General features: G+C 34.7%; 5 protein-coding genes, 1 non-coding gene and 1 pseudogene across 6 annotated transcripts; 3 read left to right on the top strand and 4 right to left on the bottom strand.

Moving 5' to 3' along the window:
* Positions 1-1,054: 1,054 nt before the first annotated feature.
* LOC102613548 (hypothetical protein) lies at positions 1,055-2,782 on the bottom strand. The gene is made up of 5 exons (XM_006474414.4): positions 2,415-2,782; positions 2,222-2,283; positions 2,055-2,144; positions 1,786-1,926; positions 1,055-1,323 (listed from the first exon to the last, which is right to left on the bottom strand). Exons 1-5 carry the CDS (start codon positions 2,671-2,673, stop codon positions 1,228-1,230), a joined length of 648 nt encoding a protein of 215 aa, XP_006474477.1. The 5' UTR covers positions 2,674-2,782; the 3' UTR covers positions 1,055-1,227.
* Positions 2,783-2,879: 97 nt separating this feature from the next.
* Positions 2,880-2,951, top strand: TRNAD-GUC (transfer RNA aspartic acid (anticodon GUC)). The gene has a single exon. It is a non-coding gene; the product is annotated as a tRNA-Asp (tRNA).
* A 1,144-nt stretch (positions 2,952-4,095) lies between these two features.
* On the top strand, positions 4,096-5,839 carry LOC102613258 (40S ribosomal protein S3-3-like; annotated as a pseudogene).
* Positions 5,840-9,680: 3,841 nt separating this feature from the next.
* Positions 9,681-13,013, top strand: LOC102612657 (thermospermine synthase ACAULIS5). Its single transcript, XM_006474412.4, has 10 exons — positions 9,681-10,067; positions 10,641-10,707; positions 10,879-10,973; positions 11,266-11,368; positions 11,494-11,582; positions 11,682-11,838; positions 12,100-12,175; positions 12,269-12,327; positions 12,420-12,556; positions 12,645-13,013. Exons 1-10 carry the CDS (start codon positions 9,916-9,918, stop codon positions 12,727-12,729), a joined length of 1,020 nt encoding a protein of 339 aa, XP_006474475.1. The 5' UTR covers positions 9,681-9,915; the 3' UTR covers positions 12,730-13,013.
* A 31-nt stretch (positions 13,014-13,044) lies between these two features.
* On the bottom strand, positions 13,045-13,634 carry LOC102612959 (uncharacterized). The gene has a single exon (XM_006474413.2). It carries the CDS (start codon positions 13,529-13,531, stop codon positions 13,160-13,162), a length of 372 nt encoding a protein of 123 aa, XP_006474476.1. The 5' UTR covers positions 13,532-13,634; the 3' UTR covers positions 13,045-13,159.
* Positions 13,635-14,741: 1,107 nt separating this feature from the next.
* Positions 14,742-18,343, bottom strand: LOC102612350 (mechanosensitive ion channel protein 10-like). Its single transcript, XM_025097254.2, has 6 exons — positions 18,168-18,343; positions 16,632-18,032; positions 16,418-16,538; positions 15,738-16,031; positions 15,457-15,659; positions 14,742-15,253 (listed from the first exon to the last, which is right to left on the bottom strand). The coding sequence occupies exons 2-6, from the start codon at positions 18,020-18,022 to the stop codon at positions 14,986-14,988; spliced, it is 2,277 nt and encodes a 758-aa protein (XP_024953022.1). The 5' UTR covers positions 18,023-18,032; positions 18,168-18,343; the 3' UTR covers positions 14,742-14,985.
* A 4,896-nt stretch (positions 18,344-23,239) lies between these two features.
* Positions 23,240-27,213, bottom strand: LOC102612048 (mechanosensitive ion channel protein 10-like). Its single transcript, XM_006474410.4, has 6 exons — positions 26,736-27,213; positions 25,022-26,479; positions 24,801-24,921; positions 24,092-24,385; positions 23,809-24,011; positions 23,240-23,714 (listed from the first exon to the last, which is right to left on the bottom strand). The coding sequence occupies exons 2-6, from the start codon at positions 26,467-26,469 to the stop codon at positions 23,447-23,449; spliced, it is 2,334 nt and encodes a 777-aa protein (XP_006474473.1). The 5' UTR covers positions 26,470-26,479; positions 26,736-27,213; the 3' UTR covers positions 23,240-23,446.
* Between the last annotated feature and the right edge of the window lie 259 nt (positions 27,214-27,472).

Below are 27,472 nucleotides of genomic sequence, written 5' to 3' on the forward strand. Positions count from 1 at the left end.
TGAGGAGTACTTCAACCAAACATTGTTACATAGACAAACACTTTTTAGCTATTTCTCTTTTTTTTTTCTTTTTGAAAAGAGATTTCAATTAATTCAACGAGGAAAAAAGATACATCACTTGTGAAGGGTATAAACCTTTTCACACAATAGTTTCGCATTTCTCTAAAGCTAACTTAGCGAAAGAGTGGATAATGACATTACAAGATTTAGGCGTATACTTGATACTAACACGCTTGAAGCTTTCAAAAGGTTTTATTTGTATAAAAAAGGTTTCGAAGTTTTAAAAACGCTAAAAAGTACTCTTGCTTGAAATGAATTCGATGTGTTTACTGTACACATTAGATGAGTGTAGAATTTTCAGTCCTTTTTAACGTTGGATGATTACTTATTTGATATTGATTTTAATCTCAATTTGGAAGAGTATTTTTTCGCAAATAAATTCGTATAAGTATAATTCTAAAATTTAAAATATTTGAGAATTGAGTACATAAGTTTTTGTTCTGGTCTTATGGCATATTTGTATGTCATTTTTTTTTCTTATACGAGTTTTAGAATTCAAAGTGTCATCAATATTTAACTTGAAACCATTAATATATATTAACAATTTGAGTTGCATATATTTAGTAATTTTTATGTATTATTTTTTAGTATTTTTTTCTCATTTTGAATATTTTATAATGCGCTATTTAATGAAAAATATGACCTATTTGAAAGACGAAGCCCAAAATAGAGTTAGATTTTCTTCTAAATGATGGGAAGAAAATTCCTTCTACATTAAACACGGCGGACTTGAATTGTTACCCACTTGTCAAGGAAGATTGCGGGACTACCGAGGGTGCATGATAATAAAGTGGTTCTGAACCTGCCTTTTGATAGATTTAGGGAACATGTAACATATTACAGAAATAGAATGGAAGCTTAAAGATTTTTATACAAGGAATATAAAAGACAAGGAGTTTCCACAGAAAGTACAATGTCTTCTAAAAATAACTAATATGATTCAATGTTAACTTAGTAATAGGAGAGTGAAACAAATATTGGGAGATACGTGAACTTTCGGTAATTGATGGCATCATGGACTGTAATTTATAGCATAAAATGGTCAGTAATTGTGTGCAACATGTCACTTTCCACACATTTTAAATACAAGTCATATAATTTGGGAATTTGTTATGTACATGACACTTCAAAAGTGTGACCGTTTACGGTCATCGTAATAACAAACCATTATCGATTTAGGGCAATGGATAAAACGAAGCTTAATATCAACCACCCTAACATGAAATACCCCACCAATCTAGTTGGCCCGACATCCTCCGGTTCCTGGGATGATTAAAAGTAAAACGAATTCGTATCAGGATTCAGGAGTGAGACCATATTACATATAAGGGGGGAAAAAACTGCATATCGTCTGATGTGACATTAGAAATAATTGCAAGGTGAGTAGATTACATTGGCGTAGATGATTTTCTGGAAGTGATAAAATCAAATAAAACCTTTCGACTTTTAAACTCTATCAGTTTATTTTATTTAAAATAAAATTCCACATGCTTTGAATAATAAACAAATAAATTAGGATAAAACTTCTGATTTTATGAACTATTTATTAAAAAAAAATTGGAACACTGATTTTATTAACTTGAAAAGCTAGTTGCTGTATGCTTGATAAATTACAATGATTGTTCATAAGATATTACAATTTTAAAATCAAAAGCAAGATAGGTGCACATATATACATATCTAGCAATTTTCAAATCACAAGCAGATAGATAGGTCCATATATACCTGTGGCGGTGGTGTCCCTTTTGGGGTCTGCGTGACGTCCACCTCAAATGGCCATACATATCTATCTGGATTCTCAGTCCTTGCCAAGCTCCAATCATACAGTCTTCTTTCTTCCTCAGATGATAGAATTGAGTATGATTCCTATTAAACAGTTCAAAAATAGATATCATTCTGTTTAAATTAGACTTACTAATTCGCCATCCTAATTTTCCTATCAGAAATTGAGCAATCTTTAAATTAAAGTGACAAGGTTATGCACGCAAACTGACTTTCAAGAGCTTTATTTTCTTGCTCTCCTCTTCTTCATCTAGCCCCTGATCCTTGAGCCCTTCTAGTTTGTTTTTATATGCAAGTGCAACCTGTTGCATCAGAAAAGCAATGAGATGGAGAAAGAGTTAGGAGAAAAAAGAAAGAAAAAGCTGATTTGAGAATTGACCTCATCAAATGAACACCCTCTTCGAAGTTCAAGTCTGCCATAATGATCCGCGTCTGTAATTGCTGCATTCTAAACAAAAACTTGGTCAATTGAATGCATATGCGTATGGAGCTTTTAGAAAAATATCAACATGCAAGGGTTAACGTGAAATACTGATAAGTGCAAAGACAGAAGGGTAGATGATGTTCATTACCAATTCCACGAAGAGCTCGCTCAACATTGAGAGCAGAGATCAAAGAGGAAGGATCTGACCGGGCTTCTGGTTCTATCTCTGTTGACCCAGTTTCTGCTGATACATCACCCGTGTTTCTAACAGTAAGTTGTTTACGTGGTCTTGTTGGAAAGTAAGAATTGATCGAATGGGATAACAAAGAGTTTCTTTTAGGCGATGGAGTGTAGAAATTTTTCTGGGAAATGCAGACGGTTGCGGTGGTGGATGATATAGCGGCCATGGTGGGTAGGTGACCGTTTTCTGAGGTTTCTTTTTAGACTTGGTTCGCTTTGGAGGGAAGGGATAAGGCAAAGTGGCTAGATTCTGTTTTCGCCAGAAGAATGTTATCGTAAGACTCTTTAAGACAAATGGACGGTTCTGATTTGTCCAAGTGCTGTTTTTAAATGTTAATAAAGATTTAAAAGGCTGAACACTGCCAACAATCAGGTCGTTGTAGTATAGTGGTAAGTATTCCCGCCTGTCACGCGGGTGACCCGGGTTCGATCCCCGGCAACGGCGTTATTTTTTATCAATCTCTAGAGTCAAGAAAACAAGGTTGTTGAGCGTGGAAAGTATTTTATTTTCTCCTCGCATATGCTTTCCCGCTCAACTAAACTTGCAAATAAATCAACGATCATTTGACAGGAAGGAAGAAAAAAAAAAAAAACACACACACACACACACACACAAAGAAATATTGTATGTTGAGATCATATTCAATTTGAATCCGTCACAGATTCTATCAATTACTATCTTTGAAACAGTCGTGGACATTATCGAATCTACAAGTTCGGCACATATTAGATCATTGAATACGGAACAAGTCTTTGAAAACAAAGATGGGCACATTTATTTGATTTTATTTTTTTTCTTTTGAATATATCTATTAGATATTTACTGGGGCTGTATATATTATATTGTATTTTAGAGATGTCAAAAACTATGAAAGAAAAAAAATATTGTAACTAAAACCTTGGTCGTACGATATATAAATGCGCCCAATATTATTAGATCAGCAATGGATCCATTTAAACAATTAAGGGAAAAAAGTTTGTTTAATTCCTATATTTTGAGGTTAGTATCCATTTAATTTCTATATTTTTAAAAATACTTTAAAATGTCCATATTGTTAAACTATTAATAACATTTTATCAGTACTTTTTATTCATTTTAACTTACTTTTACAATATTATTATCTTATAATAATGTTTCTTTTTCTTTTTTAAAGGAGAGAACATATATTAATTTTTATGAAGCTCGTGTATGTTCAAAAAAAATTGTAAAAAAATTAAATTAACAATTTTTTGAGACATTAATTAAAAAAACTAATATATTAACTCATTAAGTTACCATTTTTTTTACATTAATAAAAGAACTAACATATTAACTCTTCATTAAAGTGTTCCACAAAAATAAATATGTATTATTTTTATTTTTGTCTTATTTTTGAGGTTAAATTGGTAATTTTTTCTTTTCATTAATGTCCACAAAAAGAAATATTATTGTAAGAGGATAATATTATAAAAGCTAATCAAAAGGAACAAAAAGTAACAATAGGTGTTAATAATTTAACAACATTCATGTTTTGAGATATTTTAAAAAATATAAAGATTAAACATTAGGGTTTCTCATACTAAAAGAGTTTTGGACTCTCTGAAACAACATGGCTACTCAGATTAGCAAGAAGCGCAAAGTCAGTCTCTCTTTCTTTCAAACGTTTTCTTTGTCATGTGAAATCTGAGGAAAAACTAAAATGTTTAGATGACATCTTTTTACGTAAAGTTCAGGATTATCAAATGCATATAGCATAAAATTCACAAAGCATCTCATGTTTAGATAAAATACACCAAAATGTTTTTTTTTTTTTTTCCCTAAAGTAATATATTCTTGTAGGGCAATTGATACCAAATTTTGTTAAGCGAACATGATGTATGGGAAATCATGTTTTTGGGCAACAGTTTGTTGCCGATGGTGTCTTCTTTGCAGAGCTGAATGAAGTTCTGACAAGAGAGCTTGCTGAGGATGGATAGTCTGGCGTTGAAGTTAGGGTTACTCCAATGCGCACTGAGATTATCATTAGGGCTACACGCACGCAGAATGTTCTTGGTAAATTTTCCAAATCAAGTAGAGAATCATTGGTTTCATTGATTTAAATTCTCCGAACCAATACATTTGATTTTTAAGAAATGAAACTAAACTGGGGATTTGATCTATTTTATTAGCAATTTTGTGTCAGGATTTTGATGTTGATGTATAAGTTTCAATATGTCCGGCGAGAAGGGAAGGAGGATAAGGGAGCTGACTTCAGCCGTTCAGAAACGGTTCAAGTTTCCAGAGAACAGTGTGGAGCTATACGCTGAGAAAGTTAACAATAGGGGTCTCTGTGCCATTGCCCAGGCCGAGTCTCTCCGTTACAAGCTCCTCGGAGGTCTTGCTGTTAGAAGGTACACATTACACCATTGCTACTATGATTAATGTTGTAACCAATTGATCGGACGTTGTTGCATTACTGCTAAAGTTCATTAGCAATATTTCTGTTGACATTCTCGCATGCCAAGTTAACTAGTGGCCTCATTGCAAAATCTCACATTGTTAGGGAAAGAGGGTCTTACTGTGATTGTATGTAAGATGTGTGCTTAAAATGGACAATATATACTTAAAGTTATTGCGTATGCAATTTAGGCATTTATAATGTTCTCGATATAATTATGCTCTCTAATTAATGATTAATGAGGTTCTGGAGAAAATTGTTTGTTGATGACGGCTTTCTTTCACAAGCCTTTTTTTTTAATAACTTATTTGAAATGACAACTTGGGATTTCATCATCTTATAGGGCATGCTGTGGTGTGCTGAGATTTATAATATTGGAGAGTGGGGCTAAGGGATGTGAGGTATGTCAAAAAATAATTATTCACCCTTTTATTACACGTTTAATTTCACCCGCAATTTTTTTAATTTTCGAAATTCCAATATTAATCTTGTACATTCATTCAGGTCATAGTGAGTGGTAAGCTTCGTGCTCAACGTGCCACGTCAATGAAGTTTAAGGATGGGTACATGATATCCTCTGGTTATCCTGTGAAGGAATATATCGACTCAGCTGTGAGGCATGTCCTTCTTAGACAGGCCAGTTCAATTTTCTGTGGCTATGTAAAAATTTGAAAATGCAAATTACATTATATTGTTTATCAATGTGATTAAATATTTGCACTAAAACGGTAACAGGGAGTGCTTGGCATCAAGGTGAAGATCATGCTGGCCTGGGATGCCAAAGGCAAGCAAAGGCCAGTGACACCTTTGCCTGATCTGGTCACCATCCACACTCCAAAGGAGGAAGAAAATGTTCCACCAATTATGTCAACTAGTCTGGAACTTCCAATAGCATAATTCCTGATTTTTGGGTCGTGTTTCCTAATAATGGTCAGTTTTGAGAATTAATGCTCTTCGTATAATTCTTTAACCCATACAACTTTGTTTATTATCATTTTCTTAAGCAGTTTTTAAATAAAGCAGTAGGTGTTTGGACCTCTGGTAATTAATTATAGAAAGCGCTTTAATGTGCTTTTATTGTTATTTTAATTAGATGTTTAGTTTTTGTGACTAAAAAATATATGGAAGCAATTATAGAAGAAATAAGTTAATCGGAGAAAATTAATTTGGAATTTCAAAAATATTTTGGTATTTAGGGTACAAGTCTTCCTAAATATAATTGATCATGTTGCACAACATATATAATAAAGCCTCTCTATGGAGATACTCTATATAGGAATAACCTCTAAATAATCATAAAAAATCGTGCTCCCAATTTGCACTAGTTATAATAAGTTATAATTTTTCTAAATCCTATCTTAAAAACTTATCTCCACATAAATAATAATTTTTTTAAATATTGCAAAAAGTATATGCTATGTTACATTAAAGGTTTAAGATGGTATAAAATATTCTTTTAAAGTTGCTTAACACAATGATTTTTTTTAATAGTTGTTTCCAATTCATTGTATAATATTTATAGAAATTACATTGAGAGAAAAATATTAAAAATATTAAAAAGAATGAAAATGTTTAGATTTTAAGATGACTTTGCATATTCTCAATCATACAAGATTAATATTGTATATACATTACTTCTATATCACTTGAACTAAAGATAAATAAGTCAAAATTAATAATTTTTGTAACTACACCTCTATTAATTTATAATCTACTCATATTAATAAAAGTAATTGGTTTCAACATTATGACTATAGACAAGTTTTACTATAATACTGCTTATTATTAATGTTAATGCTAGTTTAAATATTAACTTAAAAGTTAAAAGTATAATTTGAACCTAAAGAATAGAATTATAATAAATGGTCCATAAGATGGAAAACTAACAACTAGCTTACTAAATCTAAGTACACGTAACAACAAAAAAGATAAAGATAATCTAAAAATAGGTTAAAATAAAAATATCTAGAAAAAAAATTGGGAGATGGTGTCATAGGTAAATAGATCTCACCAAACTCTTTTATTATTCATCAATTCTTTACACTACTTATCTTTGAAGATCATTAATTATTATGACAAAAGATAAAAAAAAAAAAAAAAAACTGAATCAATACCAATCCTGCACTCATTTGATGCCATCGTTGATTGTCACCACTGCATTTGAGCTACAATTGTTTGAAGAATGGTGAAAGGGAGTAAAAAAAAAATGATCATGTCTTTGGTGCGATGTCATTCTAATACAGAGTTATATTTACAGTCAATGTGATTCGGCCACATGGTTCGCGAATGGCCGATGAATCTACACAATAGTGGTACCAATAAAAAATAACAAATAAAAATATAGTAGCAGGGATCAAATTCAATACTTGGTATGCCAATATCACTGCTTTTTAAGAAAATTTTAGTCATTTTCAGTATTCACAATCATAAGGATGAAATTTTGTTTTAAACATAACAGTACAATCCCATTCCCACAGTAATAAGAGATAAGATGACAGTGTACACAATTAAAGTATAAGCATAAATGCCGTTGGAAATTGAGCGAGTTAGCATCCGAGGAAAGCCTAATTTAACAAATCGACCCGATCATGTTTGACATCGAATTGAATTGAAGCCAATCTTTAAGAATTTTCTATCATTTCGTAGAAGCATCAGTACAGCACGTGTGCAAGACAATTTGACGGCACGACACTCATTATCCCCCGCACTCTTGAGGACATATTGGGAGAAATATTAGGATTTTGGAGCACCAAGCGAGCAGCCCACAGTGCCACATTTCAACATGGGTTTGTCTTGCTTTTGCCTTTTCTGAGATTTTCTCTGCACTCGACTTTTATCATTCCCCTTTCCTGATTATATTAATGGTGTGTAGTGGGCAGCACCAAGCACGCCTCATGCGTGAATCTCTTCTATGATTCATTGCTCCATCACGTTTTCTTTATTTTTTCATTTTTTTTAAGCACCTCAAAGAATATTCAACATATGTATAATTTTTTTTTAAAGGTGGGGTAGATCTCATTTTATTTAGGTGTAGATTTGTGATATCTACTAGGTAAACTTTTATATTAAAGTTATATGTTATGACTGTGTGAATTTATGCTCCCACTAAATCAATCTTCTTCAAAATTTTACATACAAGAAAAGAATGACTGAATGATAATTTATATGTCCATTAAGATTTTACACATTTATGGTCTACGTAAGATTTCAAAGTACACAACAATTAACAAGCAGATAAAAGGATTGATACCATCCCAAGTTTCTTTGAATAGTCATTGTATCCAATCCCCTCAATTGGTAAGAGTTGAAACGACACAAGTCATGATTAGGAGTTTCAGATCAGATCTACAGAACATGGGCATAATAGTTGACCTTGTATGAGAAAACGAAATGGAAAAAAGTTTTGACTCTCTTTGGTGGCTTGGATTATTAAAGTGATTGACCTTAATGGAACACATCGGAGAAAAAATCCTCAACCCCAAAAAATAAATGAGCACAAAGGCCTTGAAAGTGATTTGTGAGCCGTCCTTACAATGAACAAAGACCAAAACACCTTGTGCTGGTGCAATTCATTTAAAATAATAAAAATAGTTGCAACATTGTCCCCCCATTACAAGAAGGGGAGGAAAAAAAAAAAGTTATCGCAACCTAAAGCGCACTTCCTTTTCGTGCTCCCCTGGATCACCTTCCTCCAAAATTATCATCAGTTCATAGATTATATTTATATATACTGTTCAACCCTTCATTTAACTTTGATTCTATAAACTAGTTTGATGATGAATCATATCGTTACATGATGACTGATATTACATTAACATCGGTGATAGAACTATATTGAGGCTCAGGGGGCCAAGTCCCACTACAATGAAAATAAATACTGCCACAATAGATATTATCGTTACACAAGTATCCCTCTTATCTTTTATACGTTTAACATCTTAACAAGTTCTTATTACTGGTTGTTATTTACGACAAAATGACCTTCCAATCATAGATCATAATCCCACCACACAGAGTGACGGAGACACGAGAGGTGTATGCCATGAGTCACAAAGCCGACGGGAGATGTACATGATGAAGACACGAGAGAGACAACGATAACATTGTACATATAGTGGACTCTCCACAAGTTTGTGGTAAAATATTAGTGGAATCATCCCACGCTCAACTCAACACTGCAGTGCAATTTCTCGTGAGCCCCACATGCCCCCCCTGGCCCCCTCATTGATTCTCTCTTTGGTAGGTTTTCAGTGCACCCACTACGTAGCAGAAGCACACCCCAGTATGTGGATAGTCAGAGATTTTTTATTGGCTTCAAAAAAACAATAATAATAAGGAAACGAGAGTGTGAAATACAAGTGTAAATATCCATTGTTCACTGACGCGTGGACTTTGTGGACCCCGCCACAAAATAATTGCCAATTATAATTCACCAGCTGTACTCGAGCATCCACGTGGAAGTACTTACCCGCGTGTCCATGGTGGGCCCCACCACTATCCCATGCGGTCCCCTTTCCATTTTGCCAACTTGTCCCTTATCCAACTCACAAGCCCCAACTCTTACCGCGCATGCGCTTGCTTGAGATCTCTAGAATCACATCCAATCTCTTGGAAACTTCAATCCAACTCACTTGAAATGATAACACGTGTCTCGAAGCAGTGCCATCTACGCATATACCACCATCGAAGAAATTATGAGAGCAACCAAAATTGGTTTACGGTTTTTACCCGCCGTATTTGGCAGCATTGGCAAATACGGCAGAAACAAGACAGAATATCTGTGACGCTGTCTGTGACAAAATCACTGACCGAGGTGCCAAGCATAATCTTAATCTCCATCTTTGGAGCTATATTATTCACTATAAAACGCACTTCCCATGTGTTAGAATCCTCCAACTTCTTCTTCTTCTTCTTCTTCTTCTTCTTAGTCTTAGTCTTCTTTCCTGGCTATAACCCAACAAGTTATCCCATTTCTGTGCTTCTAATTTGATCATGGGTACCGAGGCTGTTGAGATCTTATTTGAAAATGGTTTCTCGAAGGTTTCCAATGATACGGATCCAAATATCAATGGCAACCTCCAAGATTGCTGCTGGTTTGAGGAAGTCATTGATGATGATCTCAAATGGTCCTTTGCTTTGAACAGGTTTCTTCACAAAACAACCTTGTTCTCATAGCCTACTTAAGTATCTCTATGCAATTTTTATGTACATATATGTATGTCTAACCTTTATTTTAAATCCTGTTGACAGTGCAAGAGGTCTGATACTTGAAGACGATACTTTTAGAGAACAGTCAGCTAAAATGATGTTTCAGGATTCATATATTATAAGATAAATTATTATTTTTAAAAAAAATAAAAAATTTGAAAATCAATCTTTGATGATGTTTCAATTTCATGGAAAATTTTCCATATTATCTTTGTAATTGCGAAGCGCCGTGGGAAGCCATGAGAGTGGCTAGATATTTTTGTCATCGACTCCTTGCGTTGTGGGGATAAAAATCTGTTATTTCACTCTTAGATTATGTATCCCAAAATATGGAGTTGCATTAAAATCTAGATTTTCTTTCCCATGCTTTTACATTCTGTAAAAATGCATTCCATATAAAGTTTTAAGAGATAAATTTAGTTAAAAATTTAAGACAAGTCTACTTCCTTTTTTCATAAGTAAATCATAATAAATAAATACAATTCATATAACACTTTATGTCTCAACAGAGTGCTGCATAAAGGGACCAGCGAATTCCAGGATATTGCTCTTTTGGACACAAAGCGTTTTGGAAAGGTTAATTAATTAATTACTTAATACTATCTCTCTCTCTCTCTCTCTCTCTCTCTCTCTCTTTTTTCCCCCCCTCTTTTTGGTTCGAAATGGTATTCCATTTCACGTAATAATAATGCCGGCCCATTGGCTAATCATATATGGCTTTTGGGATTGACTGGATTCACATCACAGGTGCTGGTGATTGATGGGAAGATGCAGAGTGCTGAAGTGGATGAATTTATTTATCATGAATGCTTGATCCACCCTCCCCTCTTGTGTCACCAGAAGTGAGTCCATCCATCTGCACTAATAATACGTAATATATTTAATAGATACATACATATCATATAGTATATAGTACGAGGGCCAAGACATTAAATAAAATGTTTTTAAAAGTATCTTAGTACTCGAAAGGAAATTTTAATTTGTTCAGTATTTATTTGCCAATTATAATGTTTCAAGGGTGGGAAAAAAAAAAGGTGTAAATATCACGTATTGTTTGACAAAAATGATGAAGTTGAGTATGTTAGAACTAATTAAAAATGTAATTACTTGAACGAATTAAACATGTAATTACAGTCCCAAAACTGTATTCATAATGGGAGGTGGTGAAGGTTCTGCTGCGAGGGAAGCTCTCAAGCACAAGTCTCTTGAGAAGGTGGTCATGTGTGACATCGACCAGGTACTTTTTATCTAGTATTTAGTACTTACCTGACATACTCTTTATTTATGCTAATGGTAAAAAATTTGGACTTGTATTATATATATGTGTATTGATGTTGTAGGCTGTCTGTGTGTGTAATCCAGGAAGTAGTCGATTTCTGCCGCAGATTTCTGACAGTGAATCAAGAGGCATTCTGCAGCAAGAAGCTTAATCTTGTTGTTAATGATGCCAAGTAAGTAACATTCATGTCTCTAGGACTCTTCTCACATAAAGTAGATGTTATGATATTAGCGTAATCTTTTATATTGATTATTTTGAAATTGGTGATTAGGGCTGAGCTGGAGAAGAGGAATGAGAAATTTGATGTCATTGTCGGAGATTTAGCTGACCCAGTTGAAGGGGGACCTTGCTATCAACTCTACACTAAATCTTTCTATGAACGAATTCTGAAGCCTAAGCTCAATGACAATGGCATCTTTGTTACCCAGGTAACAATATCTTTAGTTTAATCTTTTCTTTATTTTTTTTTGTAAAAAGTAAAGGGGGTGGACAAGCCCAAATACAGTTTTTACCCCCCTTACCACCCCCAAGAATCAAACCCGAATTTTGGTAGAGACTACCGATGTACTGCAACCAACCCGACCAAACCCTTGGGGGGGCTCTTTAGTTTAATCTGTATGTTACCAGTTATCTCATAAGGCTAGGCTGGGATATATTGGGGAATAATTGGAACATGTTGTGTGATATAGGCTGGACCAGCAGGCATTTTCACCCACAAAGAGGTGTTCTCATCCATTTACAACACCATCAAGCAGGTCTTCAAGCGTAAGTCACTCGTTAATTTACTCAGAAATGATCTTCTTGCTTAACGATTCAACCATAATTTTAATTGTGCAATTATGTATTGCAATATTGCAGATGTGGTGGCATACACTGCTCATGTGCCATCTTTTGCAGATACCTGGGGTTGGGTTATGGTATGCCGATACAAGCAAAATTATTTGGATAAGGCATAGCTGTTAGTGTTCTTCTTGTTAATATTAATTGACGTTTATCATTTGATTTGCAGGCGTCAGACCAACCGTTCTCTATCAATGCTGAGGAAATCGACAACAGGATCAAGAGCAGGATTAATGCTGAATTACTCTATCTAAATGGCGCTTCATTCCTCTCCTCTACCACCATGAACAAGGCTGTTTATTTATCGTAGGTTCCAAAAACATACTTCAATCTCATTAAGAAGGAATTAAATTTTACCAGGTTCTTGACATTAAATTCAAAACCCATCTTGCAGGCTGTTGAATGAGACTCATGTCTACACTGAGGAAGATGCAAGATTTATTCATGGACATGGTGTGGCCTATAATAACAGCCATTGAGGTCTTAATTAGCCTCTATATGGTTGGGGGAATTGCTGTACAGAGAGAAGAAAAAAGCAAAACAATTTAGAGGGTTGGGATATGGAATGTTTAAGTTAAAAAACTTCTCTAGAGAAATCAATTTGTTGAAAAGCATTTGGTTTTTAGACAATATTGTTGGTGTTGGCTCCATTGGATTGTTTATAGGAGTCAATATGTTATATAGACAGTCATAATATGACAGCTTTTTTCAAGTTTTATTAATGAATCTTGAGGCATTCCTCCTTTCAAGTTTCTATTTTGATTTTGGTTTTATTTTCTGTTGCAAATGCTGAATCAGACAAAGGCTTGCATTTATATATATATTGCTAATTAACAAGAGCTAGACAATGAAGCAACAACAATGCAATAAAAGGGGCAAAGAAAATTCATACAATAGTGAGAACCTCCTTTAGGTACGCTTAACAGGATCAAAGTTGGCGACACCAATGACAGCTCCAACGAGAGCGGCAAGGACGACTCCACCGGCAACTATGCTGAGCAAGAAGTTCTTGAGAGAAGGGGAAAGACCAGGGCCAGCTGCCTCGGCCACCTCAGGAATCACCATTGAAGCTGTCAAAGCAGCTGCTGTCAGTCCTGTCACTGCCTTTTCCTTCAAAGAAGCCTGAACTTGAAGCCTGGCTCTTGACTTTGGCTTTCCCAAGAATCTAGCTGCCTTTGATGGCCTTACAGGCAACGGCTTCAGGAAGGATTCAGAGCTAGGCTGAATAAGCCTGTTCTGGGTTGCTGAGCTCAGTGGCATAGCCATTGAAACAGAGGCCATTTGTTTGCTCTGTTGTTGATCTCTTTCTCTGCTGAGTAGAATGGAACTGGCGAGTGATGTGGGTTTAGAGAAATTGGAAGTTTATTAGATAGTGGATAGAGAAATGAAGAGAATCAGAGTGAGAGGTGGAAATTGGAGATTTTCAGCTCGCGTGTCGGTCGCACGTAATCCTACGTGGCAAATTCTAAACCTGCGTTTGGAGGATAAGCTTATCCTCCTGGATTGAGTTTCTTGATTGACGTGGATTTCTCTTGAAGCTGAAATGCTGAATTGTCAAGAACCTACCGCAGTACCACTATTATTTTTCCTCATCGTGTGGCTTTAATAATAATGCTTTCTTTGGTCAATAATTATAGCCCCGATTTACCAAGAATAAGAATAGAAAGAAAGCCATGACATATATTTTACATACAAGAGCCTTTTTTCTTCTTCTTTAATTATTGGTATGTATTATACAATCAAATTTTTATTGATATTTAAATTACATTATGAAAATTGTAATCCACCACTCTGCTCAAGGTAAAGTGGCTTTACAGACAAAAATGTGATTCTAATATCATACCATGATAATCATCAGTTTAACTCAAAAGACTAGAATTATCACTCCAAGCTCAAGCTTAATATTAGTGTTTAAGAAAAGTCTAGACGTCACTACTACACAAGGCAAGACAAGATGAATGAATGTGCTCGAAATCAATACATAAGATATCTTTTTGCAGTGTCTTACGTAATACATTTTACATATTTGAGTCTTTAATCTGCAGTGTAAAATTATTACATAAAAAAACTCAAGCCTGATTGCCTAAGTTGAGTAGTTATCATAAACTTGTGAGGATTCAACAATTTTATTTTTTCTGCTTTTGGTTGTGGAGATTGTTTTTTTTTTATCTATATATTTTATTTTAAAAATACTACAAGATGATAAATCGTTCATAGTTTAGATAAGAGTAAAGTTATTTGTATCTTAAAATATGCTTGGTTGGAATTGGAATACAATGGGATCGGAATTGAAATATGTTATATTTTCATTCATATATTTACTTTGTTTAAAAATTAAAATGAATTGTTACAAGTTATCAAAATGTCTATAATTCACTATTGCTCTTAGTATTATTGATGACAGCAACAACAATAATAATAAAAATAATAAAATAGTAAAAATACTAATAATAAAAATACTAAATGATAACAATAACAACGTATTCCCTTTTCATTGTCTTGGGATTAAGAATAGAAACTTAATTTGCATAAACTAAAGCTCGAATATTTTCAATTCGAAATCTGAGTTGGGTTTGCTAAGGCAATTCTCATAAACAAAAAACCAAACGTCTTCCCAAGAAAAAAATCCACTGTTGTACTCATGGCTAAAGCAGGAATGGATTAATACTTCAAAAATTTTCAAACTTACGTCACTTACTTGTACTATCAAAGCATTCTTGGGCAATAAGAAACGATCATTTGCCGGTCAAGATTGTTGATTGCATCCCAGGATTGCCAAGATGAACTTTTTGGGGCAGGAGATTATACTCTATGTTTAGTTCTTCAAAAATTCTCTTCAATTCAATCATTAGTTCAGTTCTCCGTCTGTTCTTCTCTCCAAATTCTTGGAAGTTCATTGTGTGATTGCAATACAGAGCGAACTTTATCTTGTTCACATTCTCAATTTCCTTCACAACCACGCTGTGCTCCGGATGCCAATGCTGGGGAGTGTTCTCTAAATACCTGACAAAACAAAGGAAAAATTAAAATGTCCAAAACTTAATTAAAAAAAAAAAAATTGAGATCATAACTTAGACCTAAATCAAGTAGTGTCTAGGAACTCAAGCGTGCGAAATCAAACACCCCGGTACAAGAAAGCGGTTCATAATCAACAATATTATCAATCTGCACCAAAAAAATTAGGAATGGGGTCACAGTCAGCTTACTGCTTGATCTTCTCTTTCAGCATTGCAATCCTCTCAACCGGTGTAACAAAAGCAATTGAGAATTCAACTGTATCACCCATATCCGGACTTCTATTATAATTGCTTATTGACTTTGTAGCCAAAACCGAATTTGGATAGCTTATCTTTTCGTTGTCAAGCTTCAGGAAGATCGTTGTTAAAATGTTCATTTCTTCGACCAACAACTTCAAGTCACAATATATTAGTCAGAAATTAGCTGAACATTGATAAGAAAAGATATAAGACAGTTTCAAAGAAGTTACCGGAATGCCATCAACAACGCAACGGTCACCAACATCAAATGGATGCATCACAAATACGAATATGACGGCCTCAAATATAGTCTTGCAGGTGTGCCCGATCATAAAAGTCGCTGCCACAAGTTGCGTTGAGAGGACGACAATAACTTTTGTTGTTGCAATCTCACTTAAAAGGAGCCACACGAGAATGGTCACAACAATCAGGATCCCTGTCACTAGCTTGTTCAATTGCTTTACAGCAGTTTTTGTGTCATCTAGAGCATGTCCCAGTGCTTTTCGATCTTTGTAAATTTTCAACTGCAAAAAATTTAAAAGATGAATACACAAACAGTCTTTGCTACTAAAAGAATCTCTACTAATGGAACAGAGTTTCTCTATCGCTGGAACGTAAGAATGGATGTCATAAACTTGTACCACACGAATTACCACACTTTGAAGCAAAATAGACTCGATACCCTGGAGAAGCTGAAATTCATTTTGTTCTGTCAGCTTTCAAATTTCACGCAAGTTACTGTTAACTAGAGTACTTTCTTATCAAGAAATACAGTGAGTAATATGACGGTTTCTTATCAAGGTACTCAGTCTAACACTCATAATTAGTTAAGACAAATGCAGTCATACATATTGATGAAGCTAAAATAACTGAAAGCATTAACAAAAAATGGGTAAAAAAGAGATCTTACCACCCAGTTTGTTAGAGCCTTCTTATCAATTCGTCCATTCTCCCATCCTTCGATTAGTGGGAACACGAGATCCACCTCCTCCTTGATCATAAATCGTAAGAGGTCTTCCTCCTCAATGTACCTATCAATAAAGTGAAAAAAATTTCAGGATATATATACATACAGGGAAAGGAGAAAAGAACAACAGCACAACAAAATGGGGGAAATATCTCACTTGCTACCGTGCTGAGCAACATTCCTAAAAATGTAGTAGGCAGCAGCTTTTGCTTCCATCTCATTGGTGATTTCCATATCCGCATGTTCACCTTCATTTACACTTTCATCTAACGTATTGGAGATTGTGGAGAGCCTTGAATTCATGATTGCATCAACCAACAACTTCATGGTCCAAGTTGAAACCTTCTCTTGCTTCATTTTATGCACCTTTCCCATATCAATAATCTTTGTTTCCTTTGCTTCTTTACCCTTTTTTTTACTCCTGATACTCAATTGACCAAAGCTCGGTGCTCTGCCAACCCTCTCATCCTCCTCAATAAGCGGAGGCCCCGAAAGCGTCTGGAGAACATACTGATGAAAGACAGATTCTTGAATTCTATCAAAGAATCGATTGACATGAAAATTTGAAGCCAAGATCTTTAGCGACAGAGTCTTCAGCAGCCAGAGGAATGCTCCGATGAGAAAAGTAACAAGAGTCCAGGTAATATAATGCAGAACCTTGGTTGCAACTTCTGATCGCTTGACACCATGATTAAACAACAAGACCCAAGTAACAAGAACCAGAGCCAACCAAATAAAAACCTGGACACTTTTCTTCAAACCATGAACAAAATAGAGCACTTTCTTCCTTAACAAAAAGTTTGTTTCGATCACAAACACAATAACATGCATGAACCAATTAGTCACTAACATGCCACAAAATATAACCAACACAAGCACACACCACTTCCAGATCTCCAATCCCCAAATCATAAAATTTTCCCATTTGTTCACAGTCAAACTTACTATTAAGCAACCCACATTGCACAAGAAAGCAACCCACTGAATCAAATCCATAGGTGTCATCCTCTTTCGTTTTTCTTTAATCAATTCAACTTTATTGTAAATCTCTTCCTCATCATCCGAAGCAATCGATGACATGTTCGGGGCAATAGAGTTAGTCCTAGAACTTGAAATGGATCTCTTGCTAGTATTACACGACGTTCTACTTAAAGAATTCCCTCCCAATTGTTCTGACAATGCTGAATCATCATCCTCTACAATCATATTAGGATCATTATAAGAAGGCTCCCCAAATCTTGACTTGGGTTTCGAGTACACTGACCTTGCAAGTGACCTGCTTCGAATGAGGACAGCATCATTTGTGGTGGGGATTTTGGGTGGCTTTGTATGGCTTCGAGTAAATCTTGCACCCTCAGGCTCTGGTGAAGGGCAACTCACCGGTGGCACTGAATTGGACTCGAAACCGTTTGTAACCTTTTCTGTTGTCACGCTTGGAGATTCTTCACTTGCAATTTTGATTACCACTTCACTTCCATTCGAAATTTTCTTCTCTGATATGCTTATTTCGCCACTATTAACAGCCTTCTTCTTCGCATTAGCATCCATCAGTAACACCCTGATAGTGTATATTAGGAAAAAAACGCAAGCTTGTTACTAGTCATTTAATAAAAGTAAAGCTACTTTCGCGCCAAAGAACAAAGTTTAAAATCATAACCCGGTAGAAGATGATCTGAGCCTTGATTGAGCTTACCAGAATACACTCTGCCCGTTAAGCTCTGGCCATTAAGAGAGAACCCCAACAAAGATATAGAGAGTAAATGCACAGACAAAGTCTGAACAATGATGGATTCAAAAAAGTAAACAACAAAGCAAGAATGTTGTGAACGAGAAGCCACAGGCAGCTGATTCGGACGGTGACATGTTCTACTCGACAATGATACATTCAAGCACGTGTGGCGCCATAATTAATAATGTTGGTCATTATTTTTCAGGCGGTCATAGATGTACGGAGATAAGAATTTTTTTTAAAAAATATTTATAAAATGAAGAAAAGAAAAATATATTTTGTAAAATGCCTCGTTCTTTACAAAAGATAAAAATTCAGTTATGAATTGAGTTTTTATTGAGTACTGAATTAATAATTATTAAGTAAGAGAAATAAAAATAAATAAAAATTCAAAATAAATCTTCATCATTAATTTAATACTCAGCAAAAAAAAAAAAATTGAACACTGAATTTTAATCCCTTTAAATAATGGGCATCGAACAAACCTGAGAAGGGTAGCGAAACCAAGAGCTTCGGAAAGTGTAACAGACAAGAGTTCATATTTTGAGACAGCTCTAAGGTTGGCTGTATTAGTCGATTAATTGAAAAATAAAAAATAAAAAAAGACGGTGATCGATGGATTAAGAAGCATTGTGCAATGTGATTTTAGAACCATATTTTATTAATATTCAAACGAATTTCAAGATGCCAACTAGAGTTGCTACGTCCTTTTTATAGTAGATATTGTTTAAAAATAAACTTCGTATGACATTGTGTTTTGTGTTTCTCGTAATTGGAATGTCATGTGCCCATGCTCGATATGATGCCATGATTCATGAATATAATACACAGTACTCCCAACACACACCCATCATGACTAAGATTTACAAATTTATGGTTGTAAACAGCTTAATGATAAGGCTTTTGCTACCTTACATGCACGTAAGGTACAACCTCTCACAAGGCTGGTGGGTCTAAGTGGGACCCACATCTAAGTTTTGTGAGAGGACTGTACCTTACGTGCATGCAAGGTAGCAGCTCCCTAATGATAAAGGAAGCACAAATGTATACTATTTGTAGTTAATAACTAATGAATGATGACAATCATTCCAATATTTTTATTTTAAATAATATATTATATGATTTATTCATTATTGAGCAGTTAATAATTTCTCACAATTTTTAAGTGTATTGGTTATTTTATTTTATTATTTAATTGATAAATACGAAGTTTTATATAAAATTTTGGGATTGGAGATATTTTGAAAAAAAATTAGTCGTTTTAAAAGATCCTTCCAAAAGCTCAGTTAAGTTCTCACTGTCAGAGAATTTTTCGTCCGTAAACATGAGCCGAATTGCGTGTAAACCAAGAGCGGGCATGATTTGTGTGACTCGTCGGCTATAACTTAGAAGTGTAGACGACTGTACTTAAAAGGATGGGCCTAGGCCCACAATAGAAAGGCTTCCGAAAATCATTAGCACGAAAAGAAAAAACGTGGTGACAATTCGCCCCCTTAATTTATCTCATCATCCCCCATTTCTAAACGAACCCCGTAAAAAATTTTTAAAATAATCTCTCTTAATAAACAACTATTACAATCCCTAATTTACCCTTATCAAGTAACAGCGGAGGTGAAATGGCAGTTCCAATTATGGAATCGACCAGAGACTGATAGAGCTTGGACTTTACAAGTAGCCCTTTTTTGTAGGCTACCACTGCTGACTGCTCGTTGCAGTTGTCAACCTGAAGGATTGAAGCTCAAAATTGCTCAGTAGAATCCCTGTGACGCTCTTCTTCAAGTTGAAGAGGATGTCAAAAGAGTAGAGGTAGAGGTCTTTTGGTCACCCACAGGTTTGTTAATGAACCAATTGCATCCTTTAAGGAGCCAATGAGCGGGAAAACTAGATCATTGTAATACCATTTTTCCAACTAGCGATGAGGTGAGGACCAACACAGCAGGCTATTGTGAGCACATTATTCAGATTTGTGGTTTTATTAAATAGAGCGTGAGAGGGCTCAAAAATCGAATCTCAGTATCATAAATAGGACGTAGCTGAACTCAAAAGTGTCCTAGTTCTAGTTGTGATATTGGTGGCACCATAAGTGCTTAGTTTCTTTTTTCTTTTTTTTTTTTATAAAAAAATTTTATGACCTTTGTAATTGAACGATAATTCTGCAAGAACTAAGGAATTGAGATTAATATAACAGCAACTGTAAAAATTAAAGTGAACTTTATTATTGGTTAATCACTTAGACATGAGTGTGATTGTGTGAAGTATGAGAAGATATAACTAATCACACTAAATTAGAGATTAAAATACTTATAACGGGTTAATTAAGAAGTGGGGGCTGATGAGACAAATTGAGGGGTTCAAATATTATCACTTGAAAAAGAAAATTGCTTTTTATGATAATGACCATGGTGGGGGCCTAAGGGCAATGGGCTATTATAACCAAAATTCTAAGAGTCGGAGATTTTTTTAGTTATTCCTTTTAAATTTCAAAAAATATCCTTTAAAAAATGAAACATTTTTATTTTTCAACTTAATTTTTTATTGTTAAAATTCAAAGTAGTACTTTATTATTTTTCTATTGGTAAAATATAAAATAGTATTCTGTTATTTTGCTTTTCTTTTGCAATCTCATTGTCATCCTACACATAAATTAAAAAGTTTCATGGGTGATAAATTTTTTAATGTCAATCATTAACACAAATTACACATATTTTGAATAAAAATTTGAAAGTACAAACATATTTAATTAGTAAGAGATAAAAAAAAAAGAACAATAAGAAGTGACAAGTTAAAAAAAAAAGAATCGATTATAAATGCAAGTAATTTGTATAGAAAAAAAAATCTAAATGTATTAAATTAAATTCATATTTATCCTTAAATGTAACATTATGCGAGGATAACAAAGCGGTGCCAATAACTTCAGTCAAAATATTAAATATTGTAATGCTCACAAGCACCCATCTGTCATGATTGTTAGCCTATATTATTTTATTATTGTCATCATCATTGTCATCTTTTTTTTTAAAGACTAAAAAATGCTGATATTTATCCTCTCATTTTATTTTGCTTCGACTAATTACTTTTATATTGTTATCCATTTTGTCTTTATGTAAAATTACTTAAAAAGATATGAAATTTTTAAGTACACCCCATTTGGGGGATAAAACTATGGGACCACGATTAGATGTTTCCCTCACATTAATTCGCATTCTTCTCATTATAAATCAAAGGCAAAGGAACAACAAGCAGGTAATCTTGATGGTTTGTTCCTATTAATTCTCACAAAATGACCCCCTAAGACATGAATTTACGAGCAATTAACTATCAGAAGATAAAATGTGAGGAGAATTTATATGGGAGATTTTAAATAAGTTAACCCGATGATAGATTCCGTCAAAATTATCTCATCAGTTTCCTTGAAAAATTAGGGATTGAATCTGATCCTCTAACAATCACTTCTCAGCCTAGGGGAAAGAGGACTCTCGACTCTATAAAACCCATAGAAAATTGAAATACCATTAAGTTTTATTTTCCTTTTTCTCTCTCTAAGGTGACCTTTTCTTACAAGAATCTTTTCCTTGCTCTTTTCATTTAGGAAATCTCTCACTTTTTCTTATCCATCACTGACTAAAATCTAAACATCATATTCATTTTTGTTGTAAACTCAATAAATTAACTTGAGCGCTGAAGGGTTAACGCTAAAAACAGAATTTCTGGCAGCCCTTGTTGTTTTATGTGATCGCAAGTGGTCACAGAGGGATTACTAGTGGTCGCAGTATTATGTTCTAGGTGAAAGATATCAATGAAAATTGTCTACCACATATATAATTATATATAAATTTATATGCTGGCATTGACATTTGGTCACTAGTCTATGCACCATTTTGGTATTAACACTTACATTTTATGACTTTTACTAGTATCTAATGGGATGAGTGCAAAAATTTTACTCTCAGATTTAATGCCTACTAATGATCAGGATTACATTAATTTATTACAATAAATTTTTTAAATAAAAAATTAATTATTTTTTCTTTCCTCCTAAGTCCTAACCATCGCATCTCGTCTAACATTTTCTCTTCCTTTTCTTCACTCGCTAAATTGCAAAGTATGCCAATGTTTAAAGTTAACAAGCCTCAAAAATCTAATTTAAACTTTACTCTAATTAAATATCATAATAAATTATAAATATAAATTAGATTGGGAGATCCAATAGCTAGATTAAAAGAAATTCTTCATGATGATATTTTAATCATTTTTTCGAATATGTCATTCATGTTTTCAATAACAGAGGTAGAGAAACATACCGAGAGGACCTTTCAATTCCATTCTCAAGGTGAAAACTGTTAATGTTCCGTTTCGTTTCTTAATCCATTCCAATAATTTTCAAGCATTTCCTTTTTCTAAGGAAATTTTTAAAGTTTTATACGGTGGGGTGCATGAAAAAAGGATAAAAATTATAATGAGAGTTAAGTGGGAAATACATAACATAAATTGAGAGATAAAGATTGTCTTAAAATTTGTAGTGGAATTAAGAAAGGAGTGAGAGGTGATAAGATAAAATGGAGGGGCAAATTATCACCATTTACACCCAAAATGTCACCTTTAACTCCTCATTTTGTACAGATTACAAATCCTTAAGAGATTTTCGTGGCTCTTTCTTATACAATACTGTCTTTAATGTTGGAAAATGCCAAATTGACCACCCTTTATAAATAGTAACAATAAGAGTGAGTGGGGTTGAGAGTTATTTCCTAAAATTCTCTTGCGGTTGTAGATGGTAAGGCTTGGAAACAAATCTCCCCTCAAATGGGTGGTGATGAGATTAAATTACAATCACTGAGAACATAAAAACAAAAAAGAAAATTTTCGCTTTCCATCCTCCTGTTCCTCATTCGTTTACGATTTTACCCTATCCAAGTTAATTAGTCATACACCTTTCAACATGTCATCATCTTGAATATTAATCCAATTTCTCTTCTAATATTTTGTGACAATCTGATTCTTCAATTTCATTTCTCTTTGTAGTTCCAAAATCCAAATGAGTGTGAAATCGGAGGGTCCTCTTTCACTTGTAAATCTATTATTGTCCTAATTTAACCTTTTCCATTACAAGATCATCCTAAATCTTCATCATACATAATGCAACACCAAATAAAGATAGAAATGAGACATAGATTTGGGCAAGGAAGGAGGCGCTAAGCAAAACCTTAATGCGCAAATCCACTGTTCTACTTTATGAGAATCGGTCATTTGCCGGTCAAAGTTGCCGATTCTGTCCCAATATGGTGAAGATGAACTTGTTGGGGCAGTAGACTGTAGTTTATCTCTAGTTCTTCAAAAATTTTCTTTAATTCAGTGATCAATGCGCTTCTTCGATTGTTCTTCTCTCCGAATTCTTGGAAGTTCATCGTGTGATTACAATAGAGAGCTATCTTTATCTTGTTCACATTCTCAATTTCTTTCACCACTACAGAATGGTTAGGATGCCAATGTAGGGAATTATTCTCCAGATACCTGACCAAACACATGCAAAATCTCAAAATTCAAGGAGAAAAAACAATTTTCAGTTTGCAAAGAACACTGAGGAATGGGGCTACAGTCAACTTACAGCTTTATTCTTTCTTTCAGCATGCCAATTTTCTCAATTGGTGTCGCAAAAGCAATTGAGAATTCAACTGTATCACTCATATCCGGACTTCTATTATAATTGCTGATGGGCTTTGTAGCCAAAACTGAATTGGGATAGCTTATCTTTTCATTGCTAAGCTTCAGAAAAATCGTTGTCAATATGTTCATTTCTTCGACCAACAACTGCAAATCATCATATATTATTAGTAGGAGTTGGTTGAACATTCATAACAAAAGAAATAAGAGAGTTTTGAAAATCTAACTGGAACGCCATCAACAACACAACGGTCCCCAACATCAAATGGATGCATCACAAATACAAATATGATCGCTTCAAATATAGTCCTGCAGGTGGTGCCAAACACAAAAGCCGCGGCCACAAATTGTGAAGAGAGGAAGACAATAACTTTTGTTGTTGCAATTCCCATTAAAAGGAGCCACACAATAATGGTCACAACTACAACAATTGCTGTCACTAGCTTGTCCAATTGCTTCACAGCAGTTTTTGTATCAGTTAAAGCATGTGCAAGTGCTTTTCGATCATTGTAAACCTTCACCTGCACATAAATTAAAAGATACATTTACAATACTAGATGTTACTAAAAGAAACTCAGCAAACGAAACAGAGATTAATATCAAAGCTGGCCATACAAGAATAGACTTGATAAACTTGAGAAGTCGGAGTTCTCTTTTCTTTGAGGGTTTTCAAATTTCAAGTCACAGCAGAGAAAGCAAGTAGTGTATTACTAAATTCTCTTTTTCATCCATGTCTTATCAGCGGTCAACTAGAGTACATGTTATCAAGAAATAAAGTGTATAATGTGACAGTTTCTTGGTTGCATAATTTTAACTCAATCTTAACACCGACAAGTGGGATTAGACAAGTGCTGTCATTTGGGTTCATGGAGCTAAAATAACCACGAGAATTAACAAACAAGGATTGAATTTCACCAAGTACATAAGTGATCTTACCACCCAGTCTGTCAGAGCCTTCCTATCAATTTGTCCTTTGTCCCATCCTTCAATGAGAGGAAACACAAGATCCACCTCCTCCTTAATCATAAATCTTAAGAGGTCTTCCTCCTCGATGTACCTAACGATTAAATTTTTAGGATACATATATGCATATATAAAAGGGGAAAAGAACACCAGAACAGTGAAAAAACCACAAAAATTGGGGGAAAAAATATCACTTGCTATCGTGCTGAGCGACATTCCTAAAAATGTAGAAGGCAGCAGCTCTTGCTTCCATCTCACTGGTGATTTCCTTATCGGCTTGTTCACCTCCGTCCTCTATGCTTTCGTCTAATGCATTGGAGATAGTCGACAGCCCTGAATTCATGACTGCATCAACCAACACCTTCATTGTCCACATTGAAACCTTCTCTTGCTTCATTTTATGCACCTTTCCCATATCAATAATCTTTGTTTTTTCTGATTCTTTACCCTTTTTCTTATTCTTGATACTCAGTTGACCAAAGCTTGGTGATCTGCCAACCCTCTCAGCCTCCTCAATGAGTGCAGGCCCTGAAAGGGTCTGAAGAACATACTGATGAAAGACAGATTCTTGAATTCTATCAAAGAACCTAGTGACATGGAAATTTGAAGCCAAGATCTTTAGCAACAAAGTCTTCAACAGCCATAGAAACGCTCCAATCTGAACTGTAACAAGAGTCCAACTTATATAATCCAGGATCTTGGTTGCAAGCTTAGAACGTTTGACCCCATGATCAAACAACAAGACCCAAGTAATAAGCACCAGAGCCAGCCATATAAAAACCTTAACAATCTTCTTCAAACCATGAACAAAATAAAGGACCTTCTTCCTTAGCAAGAAGTTCTTCTCGATCAAAAAAACAATGAAATGCATAACCCAATTAGTCACCAACATGCCAGAAAATATCACTAACACAAGTAAACACCATTTCCAAACTTCCAGCCCCCAAATCACAGATTTCTCCAATTCATCCCAAGTCAAACTAGCAACTAAACACCCAACAGTGCACCCAAAAAAAATCCACTCAATCAACACGATAGGTTTCACCTTATTGCGCTTTTCTTTAATCAATTTAACTTTCTTGTAAATCTCCTCATCATCCTCTCCTGGTCCTCGAGGAGATGCCATCAACGGTGTTTTTGGTGTGATAGAGTTGGTCCTCGCACTCAAACCCGACTTGCTATTAGGTGATGCTCTACTAAACGAAGTCCTATAAGGTGAATTCACCCCAACTTGATCTCGGCGTGATAAATCAACATGCTCATCAAACGCATTATCATCAATGTAAGATGGTTCTCCAAATCTTGACTTGGGTTTCGAGTAAACTGACCTTGCAAGTGACCTTCTTCGAGCCAGGGTAGCGGCCTCATTTGTGGTAGGAATTTTTGGTGGCTTATTTGGGCTTGAAGCAAATCTAATTTCAGGCGAAGGGCTACTCGCTGGCACCGATTTCGCCGCAAAACCAGCAGTAACTGGTTCTGTTGTTGCTTCCGAAGAAGACCCTTTTGAGTTTCTGGCGTCTACATTATCTTTTGGCGATTCGTCGCTTGAGATTTTGATCACAACTTCACTTCCATTAACATTTTTCTTCTCCGACATGCTTATCTCACCACCGTTAACAGCAGCTTTCTCCTCAGCATCCATCAATAAAACCCTGATAGCACATCAAAACACGACAAGAAGATTTGCTACGATTCAATATAGATTGAGCAGAAACAAACTAGAAACTTAAACTTTATAACTGTTGCCATCAGGTAGCCTTTCAGCCCAAAGTCAAGGCTAGGTAATCGTTTTGTCTAAAAATACGTTTAGCTTTTTGTAAAAGTAAAGTTAAATTCGCGCCAAATAAACAACAAAAAAAAAAGAACTTTTAAAAATCCTAACAGTGGAACATGAGTGAGTGTGCTTACCAGAATATACAAGAAGCTACTCGCCGGAAAGTTTTGCCATTCACAGAGAACCCACCAAGAAAAAGATAGTGAAAGAGAAAGTGACTAGATGCTTTGAGCAAATATGGATCCAGATAGAAAAAACCAACAGAGTAGCTCAATCCGATAGAGGTGTGCTTCTTCTTTTTTCTTTTTTTTCCTCTTCCTTTCTCCTTTTAATATTTTTATGAGACTAATGATAAAGATAGAAGCACATGTAAGGACAACAGTGGTTACTAATTTTTCAGGCGACAGGCAGAAGCAAGAAAACAAAAAAGAAAGGGAAGAAAAATAATATTTTTCTAATGAGTTGTTTTTCGTACTTTAGGTAAATGAACGATGCTGAGACGGTGTGGCCACTGACCAGAGACTGGAAAAATGCAAACTGAGGAGATTGCAAAGTCAAGCGAGCAGTGAAGAATGGTTATTTTAGCTTTTCTCAGAACCGAGGAAGTAAGAGAGCATGTAGATCACCTCTCAAGAGTCTCTGTTTATTCAAATTTGGGATTTTATCACTTGAGTGTTTGTTGTTCTTAGAAAATAAATCAAAGACCACATGTTCGAAAAATACATTACTTGAGTCCTTGTTATGTTTTCCTTTTGGTTCGATCAAGTTCTTGACTGAGTCTGACCAGTAAGAGAGAATTGGCATTTTAGGGGTATTTTATTTTATTTTTTTTAAAAAAAGCACTATATTATGTCCTATTTCACGTGAGCAA

The sequence above is a fragment of the Citrus sinensis genome, chromosome 9 (genome assembly GCF_022201045.2).
Source record: "Citrus sinensis cultivar Valencia sweet orange chromosome 9, DVS_A1.0, whole genome shotgun sequence".
NCBI lineage: Eukaryota > Viridiplantae > Streptophyta > Magnoliopsida > Sapindales > Rutaceae > Citrus > Citrus sinensis.